Consider the following 24,878-nt stretch of genomic DNA (forward strand, 5'->3'; position numbering starts at 1 on the left):
TATTTTGTTCTTTGGTCCATTACTTAATTAAATAAAATTATTTATTTCTGTACTAGTTTAGTATAAAATAGGGTTAAGTATCATTGACAGTCAACAGCAAAAAAAAAGACCCTTTTAAGTACTTTTTTCATGTTTTTCATGCTATTCTTTATTAATTATTAGAAAAGTAAATAAAATGTAAAAATAAGAAATTTTATATTACTTTAGATTAGGTAAAATTAATAATAACAATGAAATTTTTGTTGGGTTACACTTATGAGTAGCTTGTGCATAGTGTAATTTGATAGTGTAACATGACTGAGTTATGGTCTGTGTGACACACCAGGGAGTAGTAGACAGTTAAATTTCAAATCCAAACTTCCCTTAAGGCATGGATTTGGGACACTGTAACTACTACTTTGTATGTCTTGAATATCACTAGGGTAAGCATTATTGATGCCACTGGCAGCAGCAAATGTGTTAAGCACACAAGAAAATCAAAACCACTACAGCCTTCATTTTACAGATGGGACATTGCTTCAAATCTTGGAGCTAATTGCTGTCTGCTTGAAGGCTTCTTTCTTCAGAATGATGTGACCTTTCAATGCACCCTTGGTAACAGTCCTGCATATCCAGAAATGGATGTGGCTTATTAATAACACATATATTTTCTCACAGCATTTTTGTGTTAAATTTAAAATACTCTTCTTTGTATGAAAAGTTTAAAATTTCATATACATAATCCAAAAGCACCTAAGTAAATATCCAACTTTTTTGATTAAATATTTTTTTTCTCCCTAACTCTATATTGACTTAGTCACCTTGACCAACCTGGTAATTGCCATAAAAAATATATATATATATACAAATGGCTTTTTTCTTCTAGGATGACTAAAGATTCTAACAGAAAACTGCAGTTGTTTTCCTAAGTGGCTTAAGTCTTTTTAACTAAAACAAGAGGGGACTTGAATTAATTTATTTTAACTGTTTGATCTGAACACCATGAATAAACTTTCAAACTAAGAACAAAATTGACATTACACTGTACTGAAAACAATTTAGCATTATACATTATTCAATAGATTAAAACATTGTCTTTCTATTGGTTGCAAACAATATGAAACATCAAAGAGAATTAGTGGCAGTTTGTGAAAGAAAAGATGAAATATAAATTGGTGTGGTTTTTCTAGTTTTACTCCATAAACAAATAATGTTGAAAGTTATGAAAATTAGATTATGTTGTAGTAATACATTTATTATAATCAGTAATTTATTTTCAGTTCCATACATCATGGAATGATGATAAATTAAAAAAAGGAGAAACATCTAGAGAACAAATATCATGATTCTTATACAAGGGAAGATTGAGGAATTACTCCATTTTAAAATTGAGAACTAAAAACTGATTACAATTTGATTTATTAACTACATTTTGCTGTCATGTTTGTTATATGCATTGACAATAAAGTATTAACTATTTGTATGCATATCTATTTTACGAAGTAATTCAGTGGCAATTTTTAGCTCTTATTCTCATGCTGGATGTTAAATGTGACATTATGACATAATAAATTTCATATTAGTAGAATGACTTAATTATTTCTATACATCACACTGCACCAGTGCTACTTAGAAAGCAAATTTTGAAGTTTCTAAAGCTAATTGTTTTGCTTTAAAAATTCAGCTGGTAGTGTTACTTGTTTTGTGAAGTTTCAAGTGTAGTATACTGTTGTTTGAAAGCATAATGTTCTTTGTAAATCACTTGTGAATTCTGTGGCCTTAAACTTTCACATTCTTGTGTATGTTAAAATTAGGTAACATGTGCATTAGCTTGCACACACTTAAAACATTCTTAATTAGGAATACTTAAACTTGTTACATTGAAATACTACTAGTAAGTATTTAGGATGTTGGTTTCAAGATATATTTTTGTAGCAAGGATATCATTAATATTGTATGAAGACTTTTTATATTCTGTATGTTTTGGTTAAATTTAAAAATATTAATGTATCTCGGAACAGCTGGTATGGGTATCAACACTTTTACTAATAAAGCAGAGAACAATGTTTCGACCTTCTTAGGTCATCTTTGGGTTGACAAACTTTCTCTTATTGAGAAAAGAAAACATTGTATGACCATAATTCTATACCCAAATATTGCCTATTTACTGTTTTTAAATTCTAGTATATCTGAAACATTTGATTAAATTCCATAATTTTAATTTGTTAAAAAAAGAGAGAAAAAAATGTCCTGCCTTGTTTCTTTTTTTTTTTTATACAGCCACAAAAGTTCTCATCTCGTATTAAACAGTATCCATTGGCTCTAGTCCTCTCTCCAACAAGAGAATTGGCATGTCAGATTTATGACGAAGCATCCAAGTTTTCGTACCGTTCACGTGTAAGACCTTGTGTTGTCTATGGGGGAGCTGAACCTATACAGCAAATGAAAGACCTAGATAGAGGCTGCCATTTATTAGTAGCAACACCAGGACGACTTGTGGATATGATGGAACGGGGAAAAATTAGCTTGGAACTTGTGAAGTGAGTAATTAAGACTGTGATAATTATTAGAAATTAGAATTTTGTCTGAATGCCATGATAACCTCTTATTTCTACTAAAAAAATGTGGTAAATTGGTTTTACAAACATGATTAATTTATGCCTGTGACATTTAAATCTTTTACTTGCTTAGAAATAGTAAATTTTAGCCACTATGGCTGAAACGTACAGAAAATTAAGAACATTTACTATATGAAAAACAAAGTATTTAAAATAATGGATTTTTTTTATATATACTTAAGGACCAATGTATTAAAATGTAAGACCAGGTAATATGTATTAGAACTATATGTGGATTCATTTAATCCTATCAGCACAGATCAAAGGCCATGTCATCTCATTTGTTGACTTACATTCAAAATTTTATTGAACTACTATTTTATGAATTCATTGTAATTAGTTTGGTATCAAATTGTATATTATAATTTAAATGTAAATATTAAAAAAACCCAACTAAATATTGATTTTGTATATCATATGGTATGTTGAATGCAACACTGGTTCACATTAGATGTTTGTGTGTTGTCCAGATACAAAGTCTGTAGTTTCATATGAACTAGGAACTTAAATTACTGATTTTAACAAGCTAGAATATAAAATAAGGACATCTTATCTTTACTATTTGCTGAGATATTGCCATGTTAACTGAATCAAACACAGTGGCTTTGTCTCGCTCTTTTCATTTTTGTAAACACTTCCTTATACATACATACTTCTGTCTATATCACATTAACAATCAATTAAAAGCTTAGAATGTCCCCTTAGTAGCTTTCTTAGCCATTTTCATGTATTACAAAATCAAACATTCTTTTGATACAAGACTTCAAGCTGATTAGTCTTTAGTCTGTTCAAAATTTTGTATTGTTTTGGACCCAAATACAGCTTAGTTACTAAACTAGATGAATTATAGTAAAATTCTCTGGTATAGATATAGTAATTCATGATTTTTTGCTTATGCAAATGTGTACATAAAACCTAAAAAGAAAAAATTTTCTTCCACATGCAAAATTTGATAAGGCTTAGCAACCTATGGCAAACTGCAAACGAGTACAAAATTTATTATTAGAAGGGATATTTGTTTGCTATAATTCATTTACTGTTCCATGATTTAAGAACTTAAAATATATGAAATTTATGAAATATAAATGTAGTTTATGAAATGCTAGTCCACTAAAACACAGCCAAAACAGGTCACTTTGTAAAGCCTAAAGGCCAGTTGTATACTCTTAGATATGGTAACATGAGTGCACGTCATTGCAATTTCTGTAATTTTAGCCAGGCACGGCCAGTAGGTCAGTGTAATAAAAATAATAAATTTATATAATTGTATAATGTTACGAGATTTAAACTAAACATTTGTTATAATCTAAGGTCACTGTAGAACAAAAAAAAAAAAATTATTTCCTAATTTTTTGCAGTTGTTACAAAATTGGTTAAATTGATTGAACCCTGATGGAGATTCATCACTGAAAATAAGATAGTTATTTCCTTAAGGAATGTTTGATAATTATCTGGAGGTTATAAAGATTTTGGATGTGAAACTGCATATATATTTCTGATGGATACAAATATTTTTCTCTTCAAATCAAAATTACTTTGCATGTTGCATAGTCAACATGCAAAAAGAAAAAAAAAACATTGGAAAGACAATCCTAAGAAAGCTTAACTGTATAAAAATAGTTTTTTGTGTAATGTTTATTAATAATTGCAAAAGTTCATGAAGACAGGCTTGAATGTTATAGCTTCAAAACTGTATGAAGCACAAAATGGTTACTAAGGTAACTTCTAAATAGTAATAATCTGTATATATGTATAGTATTATAATAATTGAAATGTTATTCCATATTACAAAATACTAGTCCTCTAAAATACAGCCAAGACAGTGTCACTTTGTAATGGCTAAGTCGGTTTTATTTTATCAAATACAATAGCACGAGTGAATGTGCACCTCATCTGTGCAATTTATATAATATTAGCCAGGCACGACTGGAAGATCAATTTAATAAATATAACATTGAGACTTAAGCTACTTAGGTTAAACATTTGTATTTTCATGTTATATTTTGTGGTCATTCTAGCATGAGAAAAAGCATAATTTATATTTATTTCCTTTTTTGTTACAAGTCTGGTCAAATTGACACCCCACATAGTAAAGGTAGAGAAAATAGTAGTTAAAATATAGTCTTACTGAAAATGTTTGAGATGTATTTAGGATGATGTAGAGACTACACAAATAATATTCAAGATTTTTGGAACAAAGAACAGCTTTGTTAATCATAACATAAAATCGCTTCACGCTCAGACTGGTGACGAAACACTTGATATTTTCTCAAAAATCTGTAGTAAAAGTACTTCATTAAAAAATCTGATTTTATGTGTGCAAAAGAACTGGTAATATATACTAAAAACCTACCAAACTGTGTAAACATACATTTCTACATGGTATAAATACTTGTGCAAATACGTATACAAATTCTTGTATATTATTCCGAGCCTGTTGTGAAAGGGTTAAAGGTGTTTTTGTGATTATATTGTCTGGTTTTGTCAGTCTTAGCAGGCATATTTTAATTTCCATTGGACGTATTCAGGAACAGAACATGTTTAGATTCATATGTGCTATTAAGAGTATGCAGAGCTTATTGTCTTGAGTGGCTTACTGTTTTGAGGCTATAACATAGAAAAGGCATACTCTATTAATACTGTTTTTTCTCATTCAAGGTACCTAGTGTTAGATGAAGCTGATCGTATGCTGGACATGGGTTTTGAACCACAGATTCGTCGCATTGTTTTGGAGGACAACATGCCACCAACAGGGAGCAGGCTTACTTTGATGTTTTCAGCAACATTTCCAAAAAAAGTTCAGGTAAATGCTGCTGTTACATTTTGTGGTAAGAAAGTACCAATTGCATAGATGAAGGTGAATTTAACTCTTAAACAGCAGCCATCATCAATTGATGCTGCTACCCACAACATTCCTGCTATTTAAGGGTTAAATTTGAAGAGTTTGGTTTAATGAGTTTAAACAGTATCTAGTTGTTTCTTACAAAGAGTTTCAAGGTGTGAACGTATTTGCTATAATTTCCATACTTTCCATTGCATGTTCCCTTTTGCTGAAGAATTGTGGGCTCTTTTTAACTATTCTTGATTATTTGTATTTTTTACAAGCTGATTCATATTAATTATATCATGTAAACAAAATATATACAGAAGGAACAGTTGAAATCATGTATAAATAGGTTGGAAAAAGTTTTATAATAGGTAAAGTAACTCAAAATATATTTGTGTTCATTCAAGCTATGAAATATTTTCATTGATTAGCTTTACTTCAAAAATAGGCATCCAAGATTAGACTTAAGAGTATAGGGAAATAACATGGTTATTATTTTTGTTAGGTTTTAATGTTGCGAAAAGACTAGACAATAAATATGTGACCAGTTTTACTTAAATTGTTTGTTTTTAATTGACATGTCATTAAATAAAGAGGCATGGTTTTTATAATTCAAGACTTAATATATTCAAATTGAACTTCCCATGCAACATTGAATTCTTCCAGAGGAGTTATAGTTCAGAGTAATTTAAATAACTTTCCCAAGTTGGAGGTTCTCTCTGGTTTCTGCAACTAAGGCATTTTTGCAGTGTGCTGAATCTCCATGCAAAGATGGAATTATGCTGCCTACCAATGTTCTGATTTTGACAGTTACATCATCACATCCACCTCCCACTCTCAAGGCAGGGTATCTGAACTGTAAGGTATGGCCATATATTCCAAACCATCTTGTGTTTCCAGTGGTTAAGTCACATTTTTTAACATTGTGTTGGCAAAAAACCATAATGCCTACAAGTGTGAACTTGAACCACATTGTGTCAACTGTAGTGGTTCACACCCCTTGCACTTTTGTTCTTTCCGTAAATGTGATGAACAAGTGCATGGAGGTACGGCACTACTGGTTGACTAGTGCATGCCTATTCTATCATTGTTACTCAATACACTCTTGTAGACCATAGCCATCCATGTTTACTTGGGTCGTACCATCACTGTTTGTTAGCTGTACCCGTCTCCTGGAGAAACCTATGACCAATCAGACCTTGATATACTCTCATTGAACAGTTTGTCTCCCATTTTTATGCTGGGGTCTTTAATGGATATAATCCCCTCTGGAGAGATGCTGATATTGATTGTAAGGGTTGCTTCATAGAGCATACTGTGAGATTACAATCTTTCCCTCTTCAATACTGGTGTTTATACTTATTTTCCTGTACCTAGTCATTCTTTTACTGTTATTGATCCTGTCTGATCCCCTTCACTTTTCTCTTGCTTTTCTTGGATGGTTGACAGTGACTCACGGGGGCAGTGATCATTTTCCTACCATTCTGAGATAGGCTGGCCATAGTCAATGCCACCTGGCCTGCCACTCTTGGTGGGAGGTACACCAGGTCAACTAGCCCTCTTTCACTGCTTTTTTGGGATTTGATCCTACTGTTGTCTGTAAGTCATTGACAGACAATTGTGTGGTACTAGTACTGACAGCATTATCCAAGCAGCCACTCGGTCTGTTCTTGTAACCTCGACACTTTTTTCCACAGTATCCTTGTCCATGGTGGAATCCCGCCTGCCACAGTGAACAGAAGGCTTAAAAATGAACCTGGGATGCCTTTTATAAATATTACACACTTTAAAACCACATCACTTTTCACCAGGCCTGTGCACATGCTTGACGTGCAAGACATCAAAGCCAAGAAGAACCTTGGATTTAAAGGGTCAGTGAGCAGTATACTTATGTTCCCCTTTCAATCTTGCTCTCTGACCAAGAAGTTGCTCATGCTCAAAGCATTGCTGAGACACTAGGTGAAACCTCTTTTTGTACATCTAGTACTTCTGCTTCATTCCCCACCTTCTTAGCCATCAAGACTCAGGCAGAGCAATCACATTGTTCCTTTTGGGCTGATCATCTCTGTGACTATAATTGCCCCTTTCCACTGGTAGAACTTAAGTTTGCTCTTCATCGATCTGGAAGTACATTGGTCAGACTTGATGATATTCACTACAGGATGCTGCGCCATCTCTCTCCTGCCTCTCTTGCTGGTTGTTTTTTACTGGATCTGGCAGCAGAATGCTTTTCCTGATGCTTGACACCAGGCTTCTGTTCTCCCTTTTTCTAAGGCTGGGAAGGAACCCAAGATTCCTTCACACTTCCAATTGCTTTGACAATCTGTCTCTGTAAGATGTTGGAGAGAGTGGTTTATGCTTGTCTTGTTTGGTTCCTTGAATCAAACAACCTTCTCTCACCCATTTACTGTGTATTCTAATAAAAATGCTTCACAGTGGACCACCTGATTTGACTTAATGTCAATCAGGGAAGCCTTTCTAAGGTGACATTTTCTTTCTGCATATTTTTTTACCTTGAGAAGACTTGAGATACTACATGAAGGTATGGCACTGCAAAACTTCCACTCATATGGATTGCTTGGCCATTTGCTCATTTTTATCAGAAATTTTTAATGGACTGGTGATTCCAAGTTCATGTGGATTAAATGCTTCCCCATTCTTTCCCACTGTTGAAACGGACTGTAAAAAATTTCCACGTTGTGCCAGTTATCAAGCATGAAGTTTTTTGAGCAGCAGCTACACACTGCCCTTAATCATTTACTGAAGTGGACAACAGTAAGCAGTTTTTACCTTTTATCTTTCTAAAACCATGTGCATGCTTTTTTGCCACTATTGAGGTATTCATCCCAATTCCAAGCTTAATCTCTGTAAAGTTGTGCTTTGTGTGGTCCATGAGGCAAAGTTCTTAAGACTTATATTTGACTGTAAGCTTTCATTCCACACATCAAGCATCTACATATCAAGTGTACAAGGGTAATGAAATTTCCTTGTGTCCTCTCTTTCACCTCTTGGTGAGTAAACTTACATTCTGTGCAAAAGATCTGTTGTGCTGTCATTTGATTGAAACTGGACCATGGGTCTCTGATCTACAGCTCTGCCAGACATCAGCCTTGAAGATGTTGTATCCTGTTCACTCTCTGTGGCTTCAGCTCTGCACAGGGGCTTTTTTGCACTTCTCCATTCCAGGGTTTGTGCACTGTATCTCATGAACCTTCTCTGCCATTCGCAACAATCTTTATTGTAAATCCAATATTTACTTGGATTCAATCCAACTATTCGTTGGTAAAAGAGTAGCCCAAGAGTTGGTGGTAAGTGGTGATGACTAGCTACCTTCCCTCTAGTCTTACACTGCTAAATTAGGGACAGCTAGCGCAGATACCCCTTGTGTAGCTGTGCATGAAATTCAAAACAAAGCAAGATATACTAATCAGTAATATTTGAATTAATTAATATAAGGTACTCAAACAGAGTGTGTCTCATTATTAAACAGTGTGACTTAATGAAAAAGCCATGTGTACATAATCAGAAGTGTAAAAATTGTGTAATTTTATGGAGTGAGGATTATAGAGCTTTAAACCTCAAGGTGTACTTACTAATAAGGACTGCCTTTGTATTCTGTTTTTAGTGATAGGTTAATGCTTTGAAAATGTGTTATTACAATCATATTCTTCATGCAGTTAATAACATGTATATTCAAATGCTCAGTTATTTATTTTTGTATTTATAAGTTTCTAATCTACATTATAGTGTTTGCTGAGACAATACAGTGATTATTTCTGATTGTAAAGTTTTTTATTGTTATGAGATAAAACAGATATTTTTGCATTAAGGAATAATTTATTATAATGAAAGAAAAAAAATAGTTAAGCTAGTACAGTTCTCATGCGTACAAAATAAAATGATTGCACCCTGATTATATACCTATTTGGAAGTATAAGGGCTAAAATTTGTTATTTTATGAATTTGAATGTCCAGAGTTCCTCTGTTCAAATTATGGATAAACTTGGTATACAGTTTTACTAGTGGATGGAAAAAATCAGATTTAAAGGTTTAGTTTGTATTCAAATGAACCTTGCATCAAATTGTGAAAACATATATATAATCATGTTATTAATTTTCAGTATACATTGGAATATATAAATTACAAGTATATGAGAATAATATTTATTTCTTTAAGGGAATTTTATAAAATTTATTTTTAAAAAAGTTTTCTCTTTGTTCATTAGGAATTGGCCAGGAAGTTTTTGGATAATTATATTTTTCTTGCTGTTGGTCGTGTTGGAAGCACGTCAGAAAACATCACTCAGAAAATTGTGTGGGTGGATGAATTAGATAAACGTTCCTTCTTGTTAGATCTCTTGAATGCAGCAGGATTAAAAAATGCTAACCCACGTAAGAAAAGATTTATAACATGCACGTATTTCTTTTGGATGTTTATTTTTTGCTTAAATATCGAGGAATTTTCTTAATACTCATCACAATGGGTTTATTTTTCTGTTAAATAAATTTATATTCTTGTGGACTTTCAAATTTTTAGTTTTTCATAAGATATAAAAAGGAAATCTTATTTCCAGTTATCCATTTGACTCAACAATTTTTGACTGAAAATATTCTATGAAATGGGAAAAAAAATTATTATTATTATTATAAGATAGTTGGAGACTATATAAAAAGACTGTCACGTTTATAAATTGAATTTTTTTCTTTCCAAATATTGTCAAATACTTATTTATGTGCTGGTACAATATGAAACAAGTTAGATATCTTTTATGGCATTCTGTTAAATAGCCACAGCAAAGACCATAATTTTGTGACAGATATTCAGTTTTAAACAAATTGTTGTTTAATAAAAATGTAAAGCAGTGATGTCTTTGACACTTGAAACCTGAATTATTCTGTAAACAACTTTAATAAATGAGCTTAATTATCCTGATTTTAAAAAAAAGTGAGAAATGTGCTTTTTTCTTTTTTTTTTAATTTCAAGTGGTTTTCTTTTGTTCCCAAACTCAATAGCTCCCGACTCTCTAACTTTAACCTTTGTGGAAACTAAGAAAGGTGCAGATGCACTGGAGCACTTCCTAGCTGAAGAAGGTTACCCGGTAACAAGTATTCATGGTGATAGATCTCAACGGGAGAGAGAAGATGCATTGTGGTCTTTTCGATCAGGTCGCACGCCTATTCTTGTAGCTACAGCTGTGAGTAATAGAATACATTTAAAAAAAATCTGCATTGACAAAGTTTCTTAGTCTGTATTATTTCTGTGGTTTTGTAAGCTGAAAAAATCTACAAAATCAACAAAACTACATCAAGTTGTCTAGATAACCCATGTTATATTCACCATATGTCTTAATAACATCTGTTACTTATTGTTAAGTTGTTTTACTACAGATTGTATTTCAACATTTACATGAGTAGGACAGTTATAAGACCAGAGGTGCCAACCATTACGATTTTGGTATATACATTATGACTATACCCTCATACAGACAAATATTACGACTTGTTGCAACTCCCAAATTATTATATATTATATAGGCCTATACAATAAAGTGATAAATTGTTCCCCCCAAGGCTTGAAAGGGGTGAAAAGAAAATTTCTAGTGAGATACAAATAAACTTTGATAATAAATAAAAGGCATAGTCCAAATGGCTACTTGCGATAATCATGTTTGTGCTTGAAATAATGAAAAATATTTCTATCTCCAACGTCTACCAATAGTTTGAGTGCGGTGCTTTCTCCATACTGGGTACGTGGGAGAATCCGTAGTTACGCCATCAGTGCTTGTCAGCCAGTCAGCACTCACGTAGGTAGGTATTTCTCATTTTCTAAGCGACATGGCCAAGCGTGTTAAGGCGTTCAACTCGTGATCCGAAGGTCACGGGTTCGAATCACAGTCACGCCAAACATGCTCACCCTTTCAGTCGTGGGGGCTTTATAATGTGACGGTCAATCCCACTATTTGTTTGTAAAAGGGTAACCCAAGAATTGGCGGTGGGTGGTAATAACAAGCTGCCTTCTCTCTAGTCTTACACTGCTAAATTAGGGACGGCTAGTGCAGATAGCCCTCGAGTAGCTTTGTGCGAAATTCAAAACAAAACAAACAATCTAAGCAGCATAGAAAGACCAATGCGTTCGTTCACAAGATGGAAAAAAAAAGAGGCCTTGTTCACCAGGTTGTCTTGTTTCTGGCAAATCGAAAAGGACTAAAACTGTGAATCAAAAATTTAGGAAAGAGTATAGTGCAAAATATCTGGTCAGTGACATTCATGCATTTTGTACAGTTCTCAGACTGATGTAGCAAAAAAATATGGCTGAGCTAGAACCAAAATTATAGCCATTGTACAAATGTTGGGTTGTGAAGATGACAAAATGATTTCAAGCATACTTACTAACAGTGTTTACAGTTCAGCCACAGATGTATCCACATACATGGATGACTCAAAACTGTATCCAGTGATTGTACAATATCTGTACGGGCTCTGTCTACAATCATTATGCTCAGTCATTTGAAATAGTTGGCATCTCTGTAAGATTAGTTTGCTGGTTTACTAGCTCTTCTGAATAATGGAAAGATTAAATCAAAAGTATAATAATTAATAATGTATAGTACTGAAATTAAAAAAAAAAAAAAACCTTATGCGTTATGATATTGATAACACTGAAAACAAAAATTACACTTCACCAACTTTTTTATAGTTTATACACTACATTATCCACCTAATAGAGATATGCTGTATAATTGCCAGCTCAGTAGTAAATCTTGTTGGTTCTGTGGTTGTGTCATTAACAGTTAGTACCTACTTTTATACAGGTTGCTGCTAGAGGTTTAGACATACCTAATGTGAAACATGTGATCAACTTTGACCTTCCAAGTGATGTTGAAGAATATGTTCATCGTATTGGTCGTACTGGAAGAGTAGGAAACTTGGGTAAGGTTTGTCAGCTCTCATGCTAAGTACAGGATATTCTTTAACAATGTGAAAAGTATGGTCGTAAAAAGTAAATGTAATGAATCTTAAACAGTAGTATAGTGTCACATCGAGTAATAACAGATCTGTGTTTTTTATAACTTCGAAGAAACCTAAACCAAATACTTCAGAGTAAGTTGTATTGAGTACTGAATATGAAATTTTGTTACATCATTAATGTTACCATATGTAAAGATTTAATTTATAAAAGTTAAACAGAACAGTTATTGAGGTTCAGTTTCATTATTTTTGATCATATTATTCATTGTACAGTATTTTGAATAATGAATTCTTCATAAAATTTCACTTGATAGGCTTGGCAACTTCATTTTTTAATGAAAAGAATCGAAATATGGCCCTCGACTTAGTGGAGCTTATCACAGAAACGAAACAGGAGTTGCCAGACTGGCTAGCTGCATTAGCCAAAGAAGTCCAGACAGAACAGAGAGCCTCTAACTCACGTAGATATGGAGGTGGTGCTCGCAGGTAAAGTATTTTATTGTAATCGACTTATCAGATGAATAAATATCTAAAACTTTTTCCAGACCATTATACACACACACACACACACACACACACACACACACACTATGACTGAAAGGGTGTTGAATTTAGATTGAGAAAGATACTTAGAAAAAGCATGTTAACTATTTTCAGCCCAATAATTAGTGGTTTTTTGCATCAATTAGTATTATAATATTATTTAATTTTTATTCTCAAATCAGCAACAAAATAAAACCGTAAGTGAAGTGATGAAATGTTGTTTTGACATGTATTTTATGGGTGTTCATTTTGGATAAAGTAATCCAAACTGTTAATTATTATCTTAGATATTTGTCCCATTTTTAGTTTTAGTTTTGGGAGTAGAGATGTTTAAATTTCCTGCTTACATAGATAAAACTTCTCATCAACTTTAACAAAGCTTCTAGTCTGGATTCTTTGTACATGCTTATTACTATTTCAAATAATTTGAAAATTGTGAATTTTTAGAGTTAATAGTGTCAGAAACTGTAAATTTTAAGTTGGTGCATTTATTTCACTTCTACCAAACTTCTAAAGCAACAAAATCATATCTTCTGAAAGCTAGAACTGTTTTGAGGGGTCCAACCACTTTCGCCTCGAATTCCTGTAGATGGGCAGCCTTGGGGTGAGCCCCTACATGAGTCAATTGGCTGGCCCACTTGGGCTAGAGTCAACCAAGTACCAGTATTGGATGTTATCAAGAGGTGGTGTGGACATTTTATCTGATGCTGGTGTTTGGGTATAGTGCTCATGAAACCTCGGCATTGCTGCAGTGTCCTTGTTTGGCATTGTAGTGTGTCTCCTTGTAGGGCTCCATGGTGGGTGGGGTCAGTGGGCACCAACATTTCCTTTTTTTTTTCTTTTTTTTTATTATGGATTTTCCAAATAAAATAGTGAAAAAACAGTACATAGGTAAATGACCACATCTTGAAGATTCTCAAGACTCTTGCAGAACTTGATCCTGCCGTCGTCCATAGGCCATCAATAGACAACTGTGTGTCAGCAGTAATTGACTGTATTATACAAGCAGCTGCTCAATGTATTCCTAAAACCTAAACACATTTTCCACTATATCCTTGTCCGTGGTGGAATCCTGCCTGCCACATGGCACAGAAGGCTCAAAAACAGACCTGGAATACTTTTTGTAGATATCCCACAGTCTGGAACCGCATCGCTTTCTAACAGGCCTGTGCACGTGCTCAGTGGATAAGACGTCACAGCCAGAAGGAATCTTGGATTAAGTTCACAACCAGCATATCTGCTACTACCAGTTCCAAAGTTCCATTACAGTGTTTTCACACACAAAATACCAAAATTTTTAAGATTTCTTAAACTAATGATTTTATTATTTTATTTTTAAATGTTGATTATCCAATATGCAGAGTAATTTTGATTTTCAGATTAACAATATTTTATGCATCAGAAAGTTGCCAAGTTTCATGTGCAAAATCTTTAATCTTGAAATAATTATCAAATTTTTTTAACAGAAAAACTTTATCTTGTATGGTATTTTCTTTATCTAATCCACTTCTTAATCTCTCTACAGGCTTTATCAAATTGTCTGACTTCATAAACACCTTAAAAAAAGATTTAAATAACATTTTTTTTTCATTTTAGAACAACTATAGGTTATAATGCAGAAACACAAATGTTTATTCTAAATAACGTAAATCTTGTAACATTACACATTTATTTTTATTTTATTGACCATTCAGCTGTGTCTGACAAACATTACAGACACATGCAGCTTTATGTTGCCTTATCTAGTAGTGTAAAACTAGTCTTTACAAAGTGCAACTGTCTTAGCTTTGTTCCAGTGGACTAGTATTTTATAAATACATCACATATGTGTTTATGTATTATTACTACTATTTACAAAGAAGTTCATAAATACAGAAAATAACCTCTTCTAATTTGTTCTTCTTTGTCATATTTCCCATGTGCAATATTTAAAACATTTTTTTTAGATTTTTTTATATGCATTTTGAGAAAAAAAAATTACTGTATCAGTACAATAGAATTTCACTGTTATTTATCACGTGTACTAACTAAGCTACATTTGGGTTTAACAAAATATAATTTTTCAATCACTGTTTTACTGTAAAAACACTTTGCAAATACTAAGAAAAACCACGTGGAGGAAATTCTGAGCTTTTGATTATAAAAGATGTACAACAAAGTAGATGTACACAAAAAAACATTTCCAAAAATAGAAGAGGTTGGCAAGGCCATCTTGTTTGATTTGCTAAATATAATATCTGTAAGTTCTTATTTTATATTCTAGCTTGTCAATTTCAATAATTTAAGTTTGTTTTGCATGAAACTATAATTTATATGTTTATCACAAATTTAAACCAAAGCTGCATTCAACATACCATGTGACATACGAAATCAATATTTCGTAATTTTGTTCTGATGAATTTAAATTTAAAAAATTAACTAATGTGTAATGTAACAATCTTAATTGTATATAATTTGGGATCAAATGTGATGATGTACCCTTTGATACCTACCTGTGGTAGTGGTACGTTTAATCGTCTTTGTGAAAGGGCAATGAACATACACCATGCTCCCTCTTCCACTTCTTGGGGAGCGGATAGATATTCCACTCTCAAAATCTATCATGCCATTTTTCAATTGAAGCTGGATAATGAGTCTTTCATTTGGTTAAGGATTCTCTCTGCCTTGTAAATGTTGGACCCTTTAAGTCAAGATTTTTGGCTCTGCACTTCTGGTCCACAATTTGTACACTGTATACTGTAAACCTCTGTCTCATATAAGGTTTTTGTAACTTTCCTCTCAATATGTTGTGAAGCTCATACTTGCTAAATATAATATCTGTAAGTTCTTATTTTATATTCTAGCTTGTCAATTTCAATAATTTAAGTTTGTCATTATCTAAAGGTGTGACCTTTCTTTGAGTCAGTGTAGGAGATTGGTTGCTCAGTATCAGAAGTACCATTTTCTTTTTGCAGAGCATTATCAATCTGTTCTTCTCTTTCTGTTTTTACAGATGATTTGAATCTGTTGATTCTGTCATGATTTTATGTGGCTCAGTGGCTACTTGCAGGATCCCCTCTTCAGATTTAGTGTTAACTATCATGTTGTACTTAATTTAATTTTTCTTGGCTCATTGTACTATATATACTGACTTGTTTATCTCTGTGATTGCCCTGAAATTACTGAGTTGTAAATTCAGTTCTCTTGGTTACTCAGAAACAACTGGCCCATTTCTCTTTATCATCTAATTGTTTTCAGCTTTTCTGGATTTCTGGCCATGTTAGTATCTATAGGAATGAACCTGTAGACACTGCATCTAACTCTGTCCTGCCTAGTGTTGTCACAGTCATAAATGCTCCTTACAGGAACTACAAACCTGTCATCTGGATAGAGCATGCTGCTGCTGTTTTGTCATTTAGTTTTTGTAAGGATCAGAGAGAGGAAGTTGTCTTCCCTAGGCTATGCATTGGCCACAGTTTCATTATTCTTTGTTTTCTCCTATTTGTCTAGAAATACAAACTAATACCCTCTTGAAATTTTAGCAGGGTAAGGATTATGAAACTATTTTACACCCTGAAATAAATAATAATGCTTTTATCATTTAGGTAGACTTAACCCTGTGTGACATTGATTACATAAAGAATCTTTATTACATTAAGCTTTATTTCATTATTTTTATTTTGGTTTTCACCACAAAAACTTATTTATAAATGCACATTTTACTACCAATTTTGATCCAACACTTGTATTAGTTAAATAACATTGAAGATTTTTAGGAAAGAAATTTTATTTTTTGCTTAATAGAAGAGAGGGTTCTTACTGAATAATATAATTTAACTTGCCATAAACATTTAATTTTAGACATGTGAAACTTAACACAAGTGTTTAAAGGTAAAATTTTTATCTCAAGTAAGTAGAATAAAGGATTCCAAACAACCTTATGAATGTGAGTAGCTTTACTGATGTCTGTTTTTATTCAGCATATTTTAAGTTGATAGGATCTAAAATTTATTATAAAAACTTTTTATTTGTGTTGCCTGTAATAGAAAAACTAAACTCATATGCTACTGCATCTTTTACTTAAATTTCTTTCAAGGTTCAGAACTTGCTATTTGCATTATAAAATAATCTAGTATCTATAGTAACCATTTAATTGATTTTATATGTAAACTATATTGGAGGAAAGATATTGTTGCATATTCTGCTAAAATGTGTACATGTCCGATGCTGTTTTAGATATGGATCTGGTGGCTTTGGAGGTCGGGACTTCAGACAGTTTAATACTCGCGACCCACGTGGAGGTGGTGGAGCCCGAAACATGATGACTAACAGTTTTCAATCTCCAAGTTATGGATATGGAACTAACCAGTTTGTCAGTACATATAATCGTGGAAACTATGGTGGAAATTATGGCTCTGGAACTGATTGGTGGGGAAACTAGTTTTTTTCCTTCTGGCAACAGCATGTTAGTTTCATTGTATGAAATGGAGTTTCTAGCTACCACATTGTAGAATAAATTTGAAACAGGTTTCTGTGAAATAGGGAAAGCGCAGTTTCTATATACAACTAGAATGTCCTGGACTCTAATGGTTCTCAGAGTCTACTGTTTAGCACAAACTTTTTTCAAGGTTAATCAACAGTTGTATATTATTTATGTATGCTATTTATTGACACTAATTCTGTTAATAATGTTATGTCATTGCCTACAATGTATCACAGTGAGAATGACTGAGTAGCAGAATTGTAATTCACTGTGTGGCTTTTCCTGCCTTTAGGTTATACTAAATATCACATTTTGTGTAGTATGAAAGATGTTAGGTTATTCTTAAAGTGCCTAACTGAAGTGAGACATGTTAAGAGATTGGTTTGAATGAGAACCTGTTGTTTTTTTACTCTAGTAGTTTGTCATCATACAACAGATGTTGCTGTTGCCAGTATTAAAACTTTTGTTTTTGCTATTTTTGATTATGCTTTAATTGTAGGACTTGTACATTTTTCTGCTGTCCCCATTGCTGCAGAAAGTAGCTGTTTTTTTTTTGTTTTGTTTTTTTAACAAACTAAGCCTATGAAAAATTAAACCTGGGCTTTAGTCGTTAAAACAGTTAAAATAGTTTCACTGGTGACCACACCTAAATGTATCAGTTAGAAAATATTAAGTGTCAACTTGTAATCTTCATATTTTATAATATTTAATGACTTCCCTGTGAGATCTGAAATTTAGCTTTTGGCTAGTTTTATATTAAAAATATGACCAACTAAAATCTTGTGAAATACTATTCAGCACGATTGTAATAAAAGCTGTAATATCTTATAAGTTGCTGCAAGCATGTTTTTGTTGTACAGGTTCTTGTTTTGGAAACTCATGCTGAAGCATTCCAAAACTAGTGTGTGATACAAAAGATTTAAATGACACAAAGCATATTGGAACATGAATAACCTGTTATTACTTTTCTTTGCATATCTTGCTTTTCTTTGCTTTAAATTCAATTTTTCTTAGAAGATAGTTAATTTAAATATGTAATCAGTTTTCAGAGCAACATTTTAAAATAATTTTTCATATGCTAATGCATTTTGATATAGTTGCTTTCCAATTAAATCATGTTTACTGACTTTCTGAGTTCATTTTACTTGTACATAATTAAGCTATGCTGTAGTGTTTCATTTAATTTAAACTTTGTTGTCATAACCTTAATATTTGTTGACGTATATATGAGAAGTGGAGCTTATTGATTAATAAAGTTTTTGTCCAATTTCAGCTTTTCACATTTGATGTGAATTCTAAACAATTCCATTGTTTGCTCCGAGTGTTTTATGTGTGCAGTTGTCCATGTAAATATTTAAATTTGCTATAATATATGTTTTGTCTAAACCTAACATCCAGAGTTTAGAAAATGTAAGAAGACTAAAAATTACGTCCATGAAAACAATTTATTAATTTGTTTTACATATTTGCAGTTGTGTTAAGAGTTGATATATTTTAGAATGGGTTTTCCCTGAAAACCAAACAGTATTGTTTCTAGCTAAAGAAAAGTTTGCATTGCTCTTATAAAAGCTTTATATTGGAAAAAAAACGTGATAAGCATTTTTAGTCGTATTTTGTGAAACTTTTTTTTTTATCCCATGCAACATAATTTTATTTATGTGTCATTTCACCAACTTTGCCAATTTTTACTATATGTAGATTGTATTTAAAACTTACTCTTGTTTTCAACAAGCATTTAGGTGTGGAACTGTTTACTTTTAAAACATCCAGTGTAGGCAGCAAGGGGACCGAATATAGTTGTTTATAAACTGTATTTATCACGTATCATTATGTAGTTAACTTTGGTAGTTGTACTTTGTGTCTTTGGATGGGCGTTTTGAAGATTACTAGATTTTTTCAGAAATAAAACATTTTTTTGCCGTTCCAAGAGTTTAACCCCCCTCAACCTTCAGTAGCAAGATTAAGCCTAGAAGAATGAACATAAGATTTATTTCTTGACCATTCATCTTAACCAAGTAGAACTGGAAAATCAACACCATTAAAGGTTTGGATACCAAAATTCAAATCAGTCATGCAGTTTTTATGCATCTTCTAGGTTGAGATAAAATAAGTACAAGTTCTGCTAATTTTGTATGTGGTTGATGCTAAATTTGTCAAAGTTTGCAGGGGGAAGCCTATGTTCTCATACTCATTTCTGTTATAATGTTGACAGGTTATAGTTCTGCACACTTTTGCAATGACTTAACAGTAATAATTACTCAAGATCCAGTTTTGTTTTGTTTTTTTGTCATTGAATAGTTTTATGAAAAAAGATCCTGTATATGATATATAACATTATGCATCATGTGATGGGCTGCTCAGTTAAAGGCAGGGTTAACTGTTGTAATGCAGAGACCTACCTAGTGTATTTTTTGATTTGTTAGGATATGCTTGTACAGTTGAATGGAAACTGTAGTGAGGGACCATATTACCAATGAGAAAAAGTAGTCTCACTTACTGTTTCTTTGTGTGTGTGTGTGGTTGTGTTGTAAGCAAACAAACCTCAGGTGATCAGCTGATGTATTTTATGAGTTAAAAATGTTTGGTTCTTGTAAGTTAGCATAATATGCTCATTTTTGAATTTTATTTGTATTCAATCTGAAGTATATTGAAGTGATTTAAATATGAAGTGACTAATTTAAATGTTTTCTGTGTTCAGTGTGGTCATGGATTTTAACCAGTAGCCACATTCCATAATCTCCGTACAAAAAAAAAAATTAATATATTTATTTAGTTTCTCTACATGTGTATAACTGTATTTATAATAGTTTGTGTACAAGTACAATGTTCAATTACATATCGTAAAACAAAAAAGAAAAAAGTGAAAATTTTTCAAAATCTAAAACTTAATTTTTTCCATATAAGTTATTTTTAGCAGTAGGTTCTTAACATTATAAAGGTAGCTAGTTCATATAAAATTTTACAAAATTACTTAGCTGTTGTGCATAAAAACAATCTAGTTTATAGCACTGCTCTAATTTAATACACATTAGTTCCTGAGCTTGCTTGGTTTTCAATTCTTTAGTTGTAAAAACTAGTTTTTACTACGTTTTGTTTATAGTTGTGTGGAAGAATAGATGCTTGACTGCCCAAGCTTTAGTCTTAGAGATTTTTGTAACTCTTGGATAATAGACACAAATTGAATACTGAAAAATAGATCTAAAGTACATAGTTTTATCTGTGAGCTTAGTTGTTAAGTAATATAAATTGTTAGGCTATGTTGGTTTTATTATTTATTTCTAGTCTAAGTTAGGTTTGGTATTTAGTTGATTTAGTAGTGTTAAATGTGAGTTTGTATTGTTTTAGCATGGTAGTTTAATGAGCATTGTTAATTTACAAATTAACAGTATCTTGTTTTTATTTTTCATTTATTTTTAATATTCAGAGAACCTGATGCTACATTAAACATTAAGCTTGCCACATTTTTTTCTTTCATTGCACATTTATCATATTTTATTGTTAAAGAACCTTTATTTACTAAAATATACTCAATGTTGCAAGTCATACTGATGATTTTCAACGAACTGTTTGCATCTGTATGATTTTTATCTAATTCAGTATTTAAGAGTGCCATCAAGAATTTACTTTTGTGTCATTTTGATATTAGAGCATGTCTAAAATGCAAATTATTGTTGTGTCATATGGTGTGTACATTTAAAATAACCAGTGCCTTAAATCAAATATTCCCATACCATTTAGAAAGTGTACATAAACAGTAGCTGTTGTTTGAAACTTTGGCACTGAAAAGGTGACCTTGAGGATTTGTTTGTTTATGATTGTTTCAAAGATTAGTGGTTATTTTATAAAAACAGGATAATATACAGAAGAAACAAATGAGTAATATAATTGTAAGCATCTTGATTGATTATGAATGTATACAAAGGTAAGTGATATTTTTAATTATATATTCAAATAATTGCTTATTCTAAAAAAAAGAAAATATTAATGTATGTTTTTGTATGTAAATGCATGTGTGCCTGAACTTTTACTAGTTAACAGTGATTAAAGTGCTCAATTATGTTGCTGTTTAAATCAACTTTTTTCATTTCTGTATTCAAATACAAGATAGTTGTTATTTAGAAAATTTACTTTATAGGGTGCTTAACATCAACACCAGTGTATTGCCTAATTATACTTTCCTTCAGGCATCATTGCATATATAATATAAATATTGTAATCTATGTGTGTGTGTGTGTATATATATTATATATAAACCAATTTCCTCGTTCCTATGCTCTGTGGTGCTCGATCTCAGTATTATCATTTCACTTCTATTTACTATTGGATATGTGTAATTTCTATAATAACAGATTTGTATATGAGAAATTAAAAGTTTTACTTTTAGGATTGGAAACTAGTATGCTATTTTTTCGTATTATTAGTGTTGGCTTTTGTTTACTTTTGGTAAGAACTCGATTTTTTTAACAACCTTTCAATTCTCTCAAAATCTGTTTAGGAATTGAAATTTCTACATGACTAGGTCTTCCTCATTTCATAGAGCAATTAAAAATTAAATTAGAGGTGCTTGTTTTTCATACTCATTATGATTGCTATGGTAAATAACTACCACTTTCCAAAAAGGGTAGAATGATATACACTCGATGTTTAGAAAATTGGTACAAGAAATTCATTTACCCTGTATTAGTATACCAACATATGTAAATTTAGTACTATGTAGGTACATTAACACTAAGATGATTCAGTTAAGGTTGTGGATTTTTCTGGTGCATCATGGTAGCTTGCATCTGTTGCTTGGAGCAGATAAGTTCTGATTAAATAAAAAGTTCATCAGTTGTAAGGGAAATGTTTTATGTCAATAAGTTAATGGGGTTGATGGGGGTGGGGTTGGGAGGGGTTGACTGGGAGGTCTCTGCATGAAAAATCATAAGCTTGTTATTGCCCATCACATATCAAGTATTTATTGTAGCTAATATGGAATGGGTGGATTGACCATTTATTATCAGTGATAAATTGTTCATAAACTTAACTTAGAAGTGGAGTTATTCTACAGGTCTTTTTTTTTTTTTGCTGTCAAAAGTGAAAATATAAATAACAAACATATTAATAATAGTTTTACCAATGAAAATTCCTTTTTCAGAACTTTAAGAGTTGTAAAAATAAAGAAAAAAACCTTATATGATTATGTGCATTGTAATTCAAATTACATTTGAACATGTAATTAAATTTGAAGTTTAAAAATTAAGAAATTTTACCAAACCTAACTTACTGTTGTCCAAAGGTGATGTTCAATGAATAAACGGTAGATTATTATATATGATAGTTATTTGCCTCCTGCAGAAGTTTTCATTCTTGTACCACCCAGAGAATGTTTTGAATTGCTGCCACCGTTAGTAGCATGTACTTTAACAGTAAATGTTTATTATATGGTACAAAGTTGTGATTCCATTCATTCCATACTAGCTTTTCAATATCTCACAGACTGCTCATGGTAACATAATAAATGTTGATTTTGTGCCATGTAGAATATTTCATGGTAAAATGTATTTCAGGGTGTTTAGCTATGTCACATCCTCGACTAGGTTGATGGTGGACATTTGAATCCTACCAAAGTCTCACTCACATTTAAACTATGGGACTTTGCTAGTATATCCTGTGATGTAATGGCTTCCTTTTTAGTTCTTGTCAAAAGGTAAACAACTTATGGGCCAAATAATTGTTGGCTCTTCCACTAAAGGAAATGTTTTTATTTGTACATAGGCATTTTATGAACAAGATGGAATGGCAAAAAAAAAAATTTTTTTTTTAGTATTTAATGGTAACTTTTTTTCAATTGTATTTGTCCTCTGCCTTGAAGTGTTAAAAATTGGCAGAGGTTTGAATTTGTACCAGTGTAATCCCTTTGAAGTTTCCATTAAAAAGTATATACTTAACAAATTTGATGTGGTTTATATTTATTAAAAGTAAACAGTCTTTCCAATGTCATTACCACTAACAATAAAATCCTGTATCATTCATCTGTGTTATGGTTCAGCTAGAATGAAATGGTGTTTATACTTGTAGTTGAGATCAGTGAAGTGTGTCACTCATTAAATATTGTGATATTAAATAAATTCATTAACTATCATAAAATTGTGCACAAAAAGCATGTTTGACTATGAATCTGAGGATCCATGGTTGACATACTGTTACTGGCATAAAACAAGCTTTTCTGCAGTCTGAGGCCATGAATGTATTACAAATGTGACAGTCAAGTCTCATTATTTGGTTTGATCATAATAGTTCCAATGTTAGTGGTGGGTGGTGTGAACTAGCTTCCTTCCCTTTTAATGTAGCATTTTAAAATTTGGGAAGCCTATCACAGATAGCTCTCATGTAGCTTTGTACAAAATTCATCAAACACTTCTCTTTAAAAAAAAACAAAAAAAAACAATATGTTTTGGAACAACATAGGTCATATTGGTCCATCTAGGCTGTTCCACACTCTAAACTAAACTAACTTTAAAAAAAAAAATCCTTTAAAGCCAGTTCTTATAATTCATATACTTATTAATCTTTTTCTTAAAGTTGTTTAAATTTACTGCCTCTATAACATCTGAAGGCAATCCATTAGAAAGGCCAACCACCCTGTTCAAAAAATAAAACTGTCTGAGATGAAGATGAAATTATAACCTTTTTACACTTGTATTCAGTATTTCTATGGATATAACCTAAAATCATTTGCCCAACCAAGAGTACTTTGCTTGGATGGCATTAGAGACTGACTGTCGCACCAAGATCCCATTGTTTTATAATCAGGTGGTTAGGGCACTTGACTCATAACCTGAGGGTCATGGGTTTGAATCCCTGTCACACCAAACATGCTCACCCTTTCAGCCATGGGGGTGTTATATGATGGTCAATCCCACTACTTATTGGTAAAAGCGTTGACAACAGGTAGTGATTACTAGGTGCCTTTCCTCTAGTCTTACACAGCTAAATAAGGACAGCTAGCACAGATAGCCCTTGTGCAGTTTTACACAAAATTCAGACAAACCAAATCAAACAATCTTTCATGATATTGTTAAGGCTGTTCCCATTCAAATTTTGATAGCACACACATGCACATTTTCTTGCATATATTATAATTAAAACCCATCTCCCATTTATTTATCCAACCCATTATGTGGTCTAAATCCTCTTGCAACTTAGAAGCATCCTCGTCACAGCTATATAACATTCAAGACCTTAATATCATTTGTAAATTTAAGTAATTTATTGATTATTCCTTTGTCACTGATGTAAATGAAAAAGAGCATAGGTCCTGAGGCTTAGACTTTAGGTACCCTACTTTTGACATTAATCCAGTTTGAACTGAACTCCATTTGTAACAATCCTGTGTGTTCTTCCATCCAGCCACTCTTCTGTCCAGTTAGTTAACTTATATCCAGCTCTTACAGAAACAATTGTTTCTAGAAGCCTTTGTGAAATGCTTTTTGAAAAT

The 24,878-nt window shown here is 32.1% G+C and overlaps 1 protein-coding gene across 7 annotated transcripts in view; it reads left to right on the forward strand.

Annotated features, from left to right (window-relative positions):
* The window catches only part of LOC143223007 (putative ATP-dependent RNA helicase Pl10), a 67,502-nt gene extending 44,170 nt beyond the window's left edge, over positions 1-23,332 (forward strand). For 6 of the 7 annotated variants that reach the window (XM_076450375.1, XM_076450391.1, XM_076450402.1 and 3 more), the window contains 7 exons: positions 2,260-2,519; positions 5,256-5,400; positions 9,651-9,816; positions 10,438-10,619; positions 12,237-12,354; positions 12,708-12,879; positions 17,152-21,377. In XM_076450375.1, the coding sequence (XP_076306490.1) occupies positions 2,260-2,519; positions 5,256-5,400; positions 9,651-9,816; positions 10,438-10,619; positions 12,237-12,354; positions 12,708-12,879; positions 17,152-17,356 (1,248 nt within the window). In that variant the 3' untranslated portion in view covers positions 17,357-21,377. Of the gene's footprint in view, positions 1-2,259; positions 2,520-5,255; positions 5,401-9,650; positions 9,817-10,437; positions 10,620-12,236; positions 12,355-12,707; positions 12,880-17,151 lie in introns of all 7 variants that reach the window. The other variant, XM_076450370.1, reaches the window with a different exon arrangement.
* Positions 23,333-24,878: the final 1,546 nt, after the last annotated feature.

The sequence above is a fragment of the Tachypleus tridentatus genome, chromosome 1 (genome assembly GCF_004210375.1).
Source record: "Tachypleus tridentatus isolate NWPU-2018 chromosome 1, ASM421037v1, whole genome shotgun sequence".
In the NCBI taxonomy this organism is placed as follows: domain Eukaryota; kingdom Metazoa; phylum Arthropoda; class Merostomata; order Xiphosura; family Limulidae; genus Tachypleus; species Tachypleus tridentatus.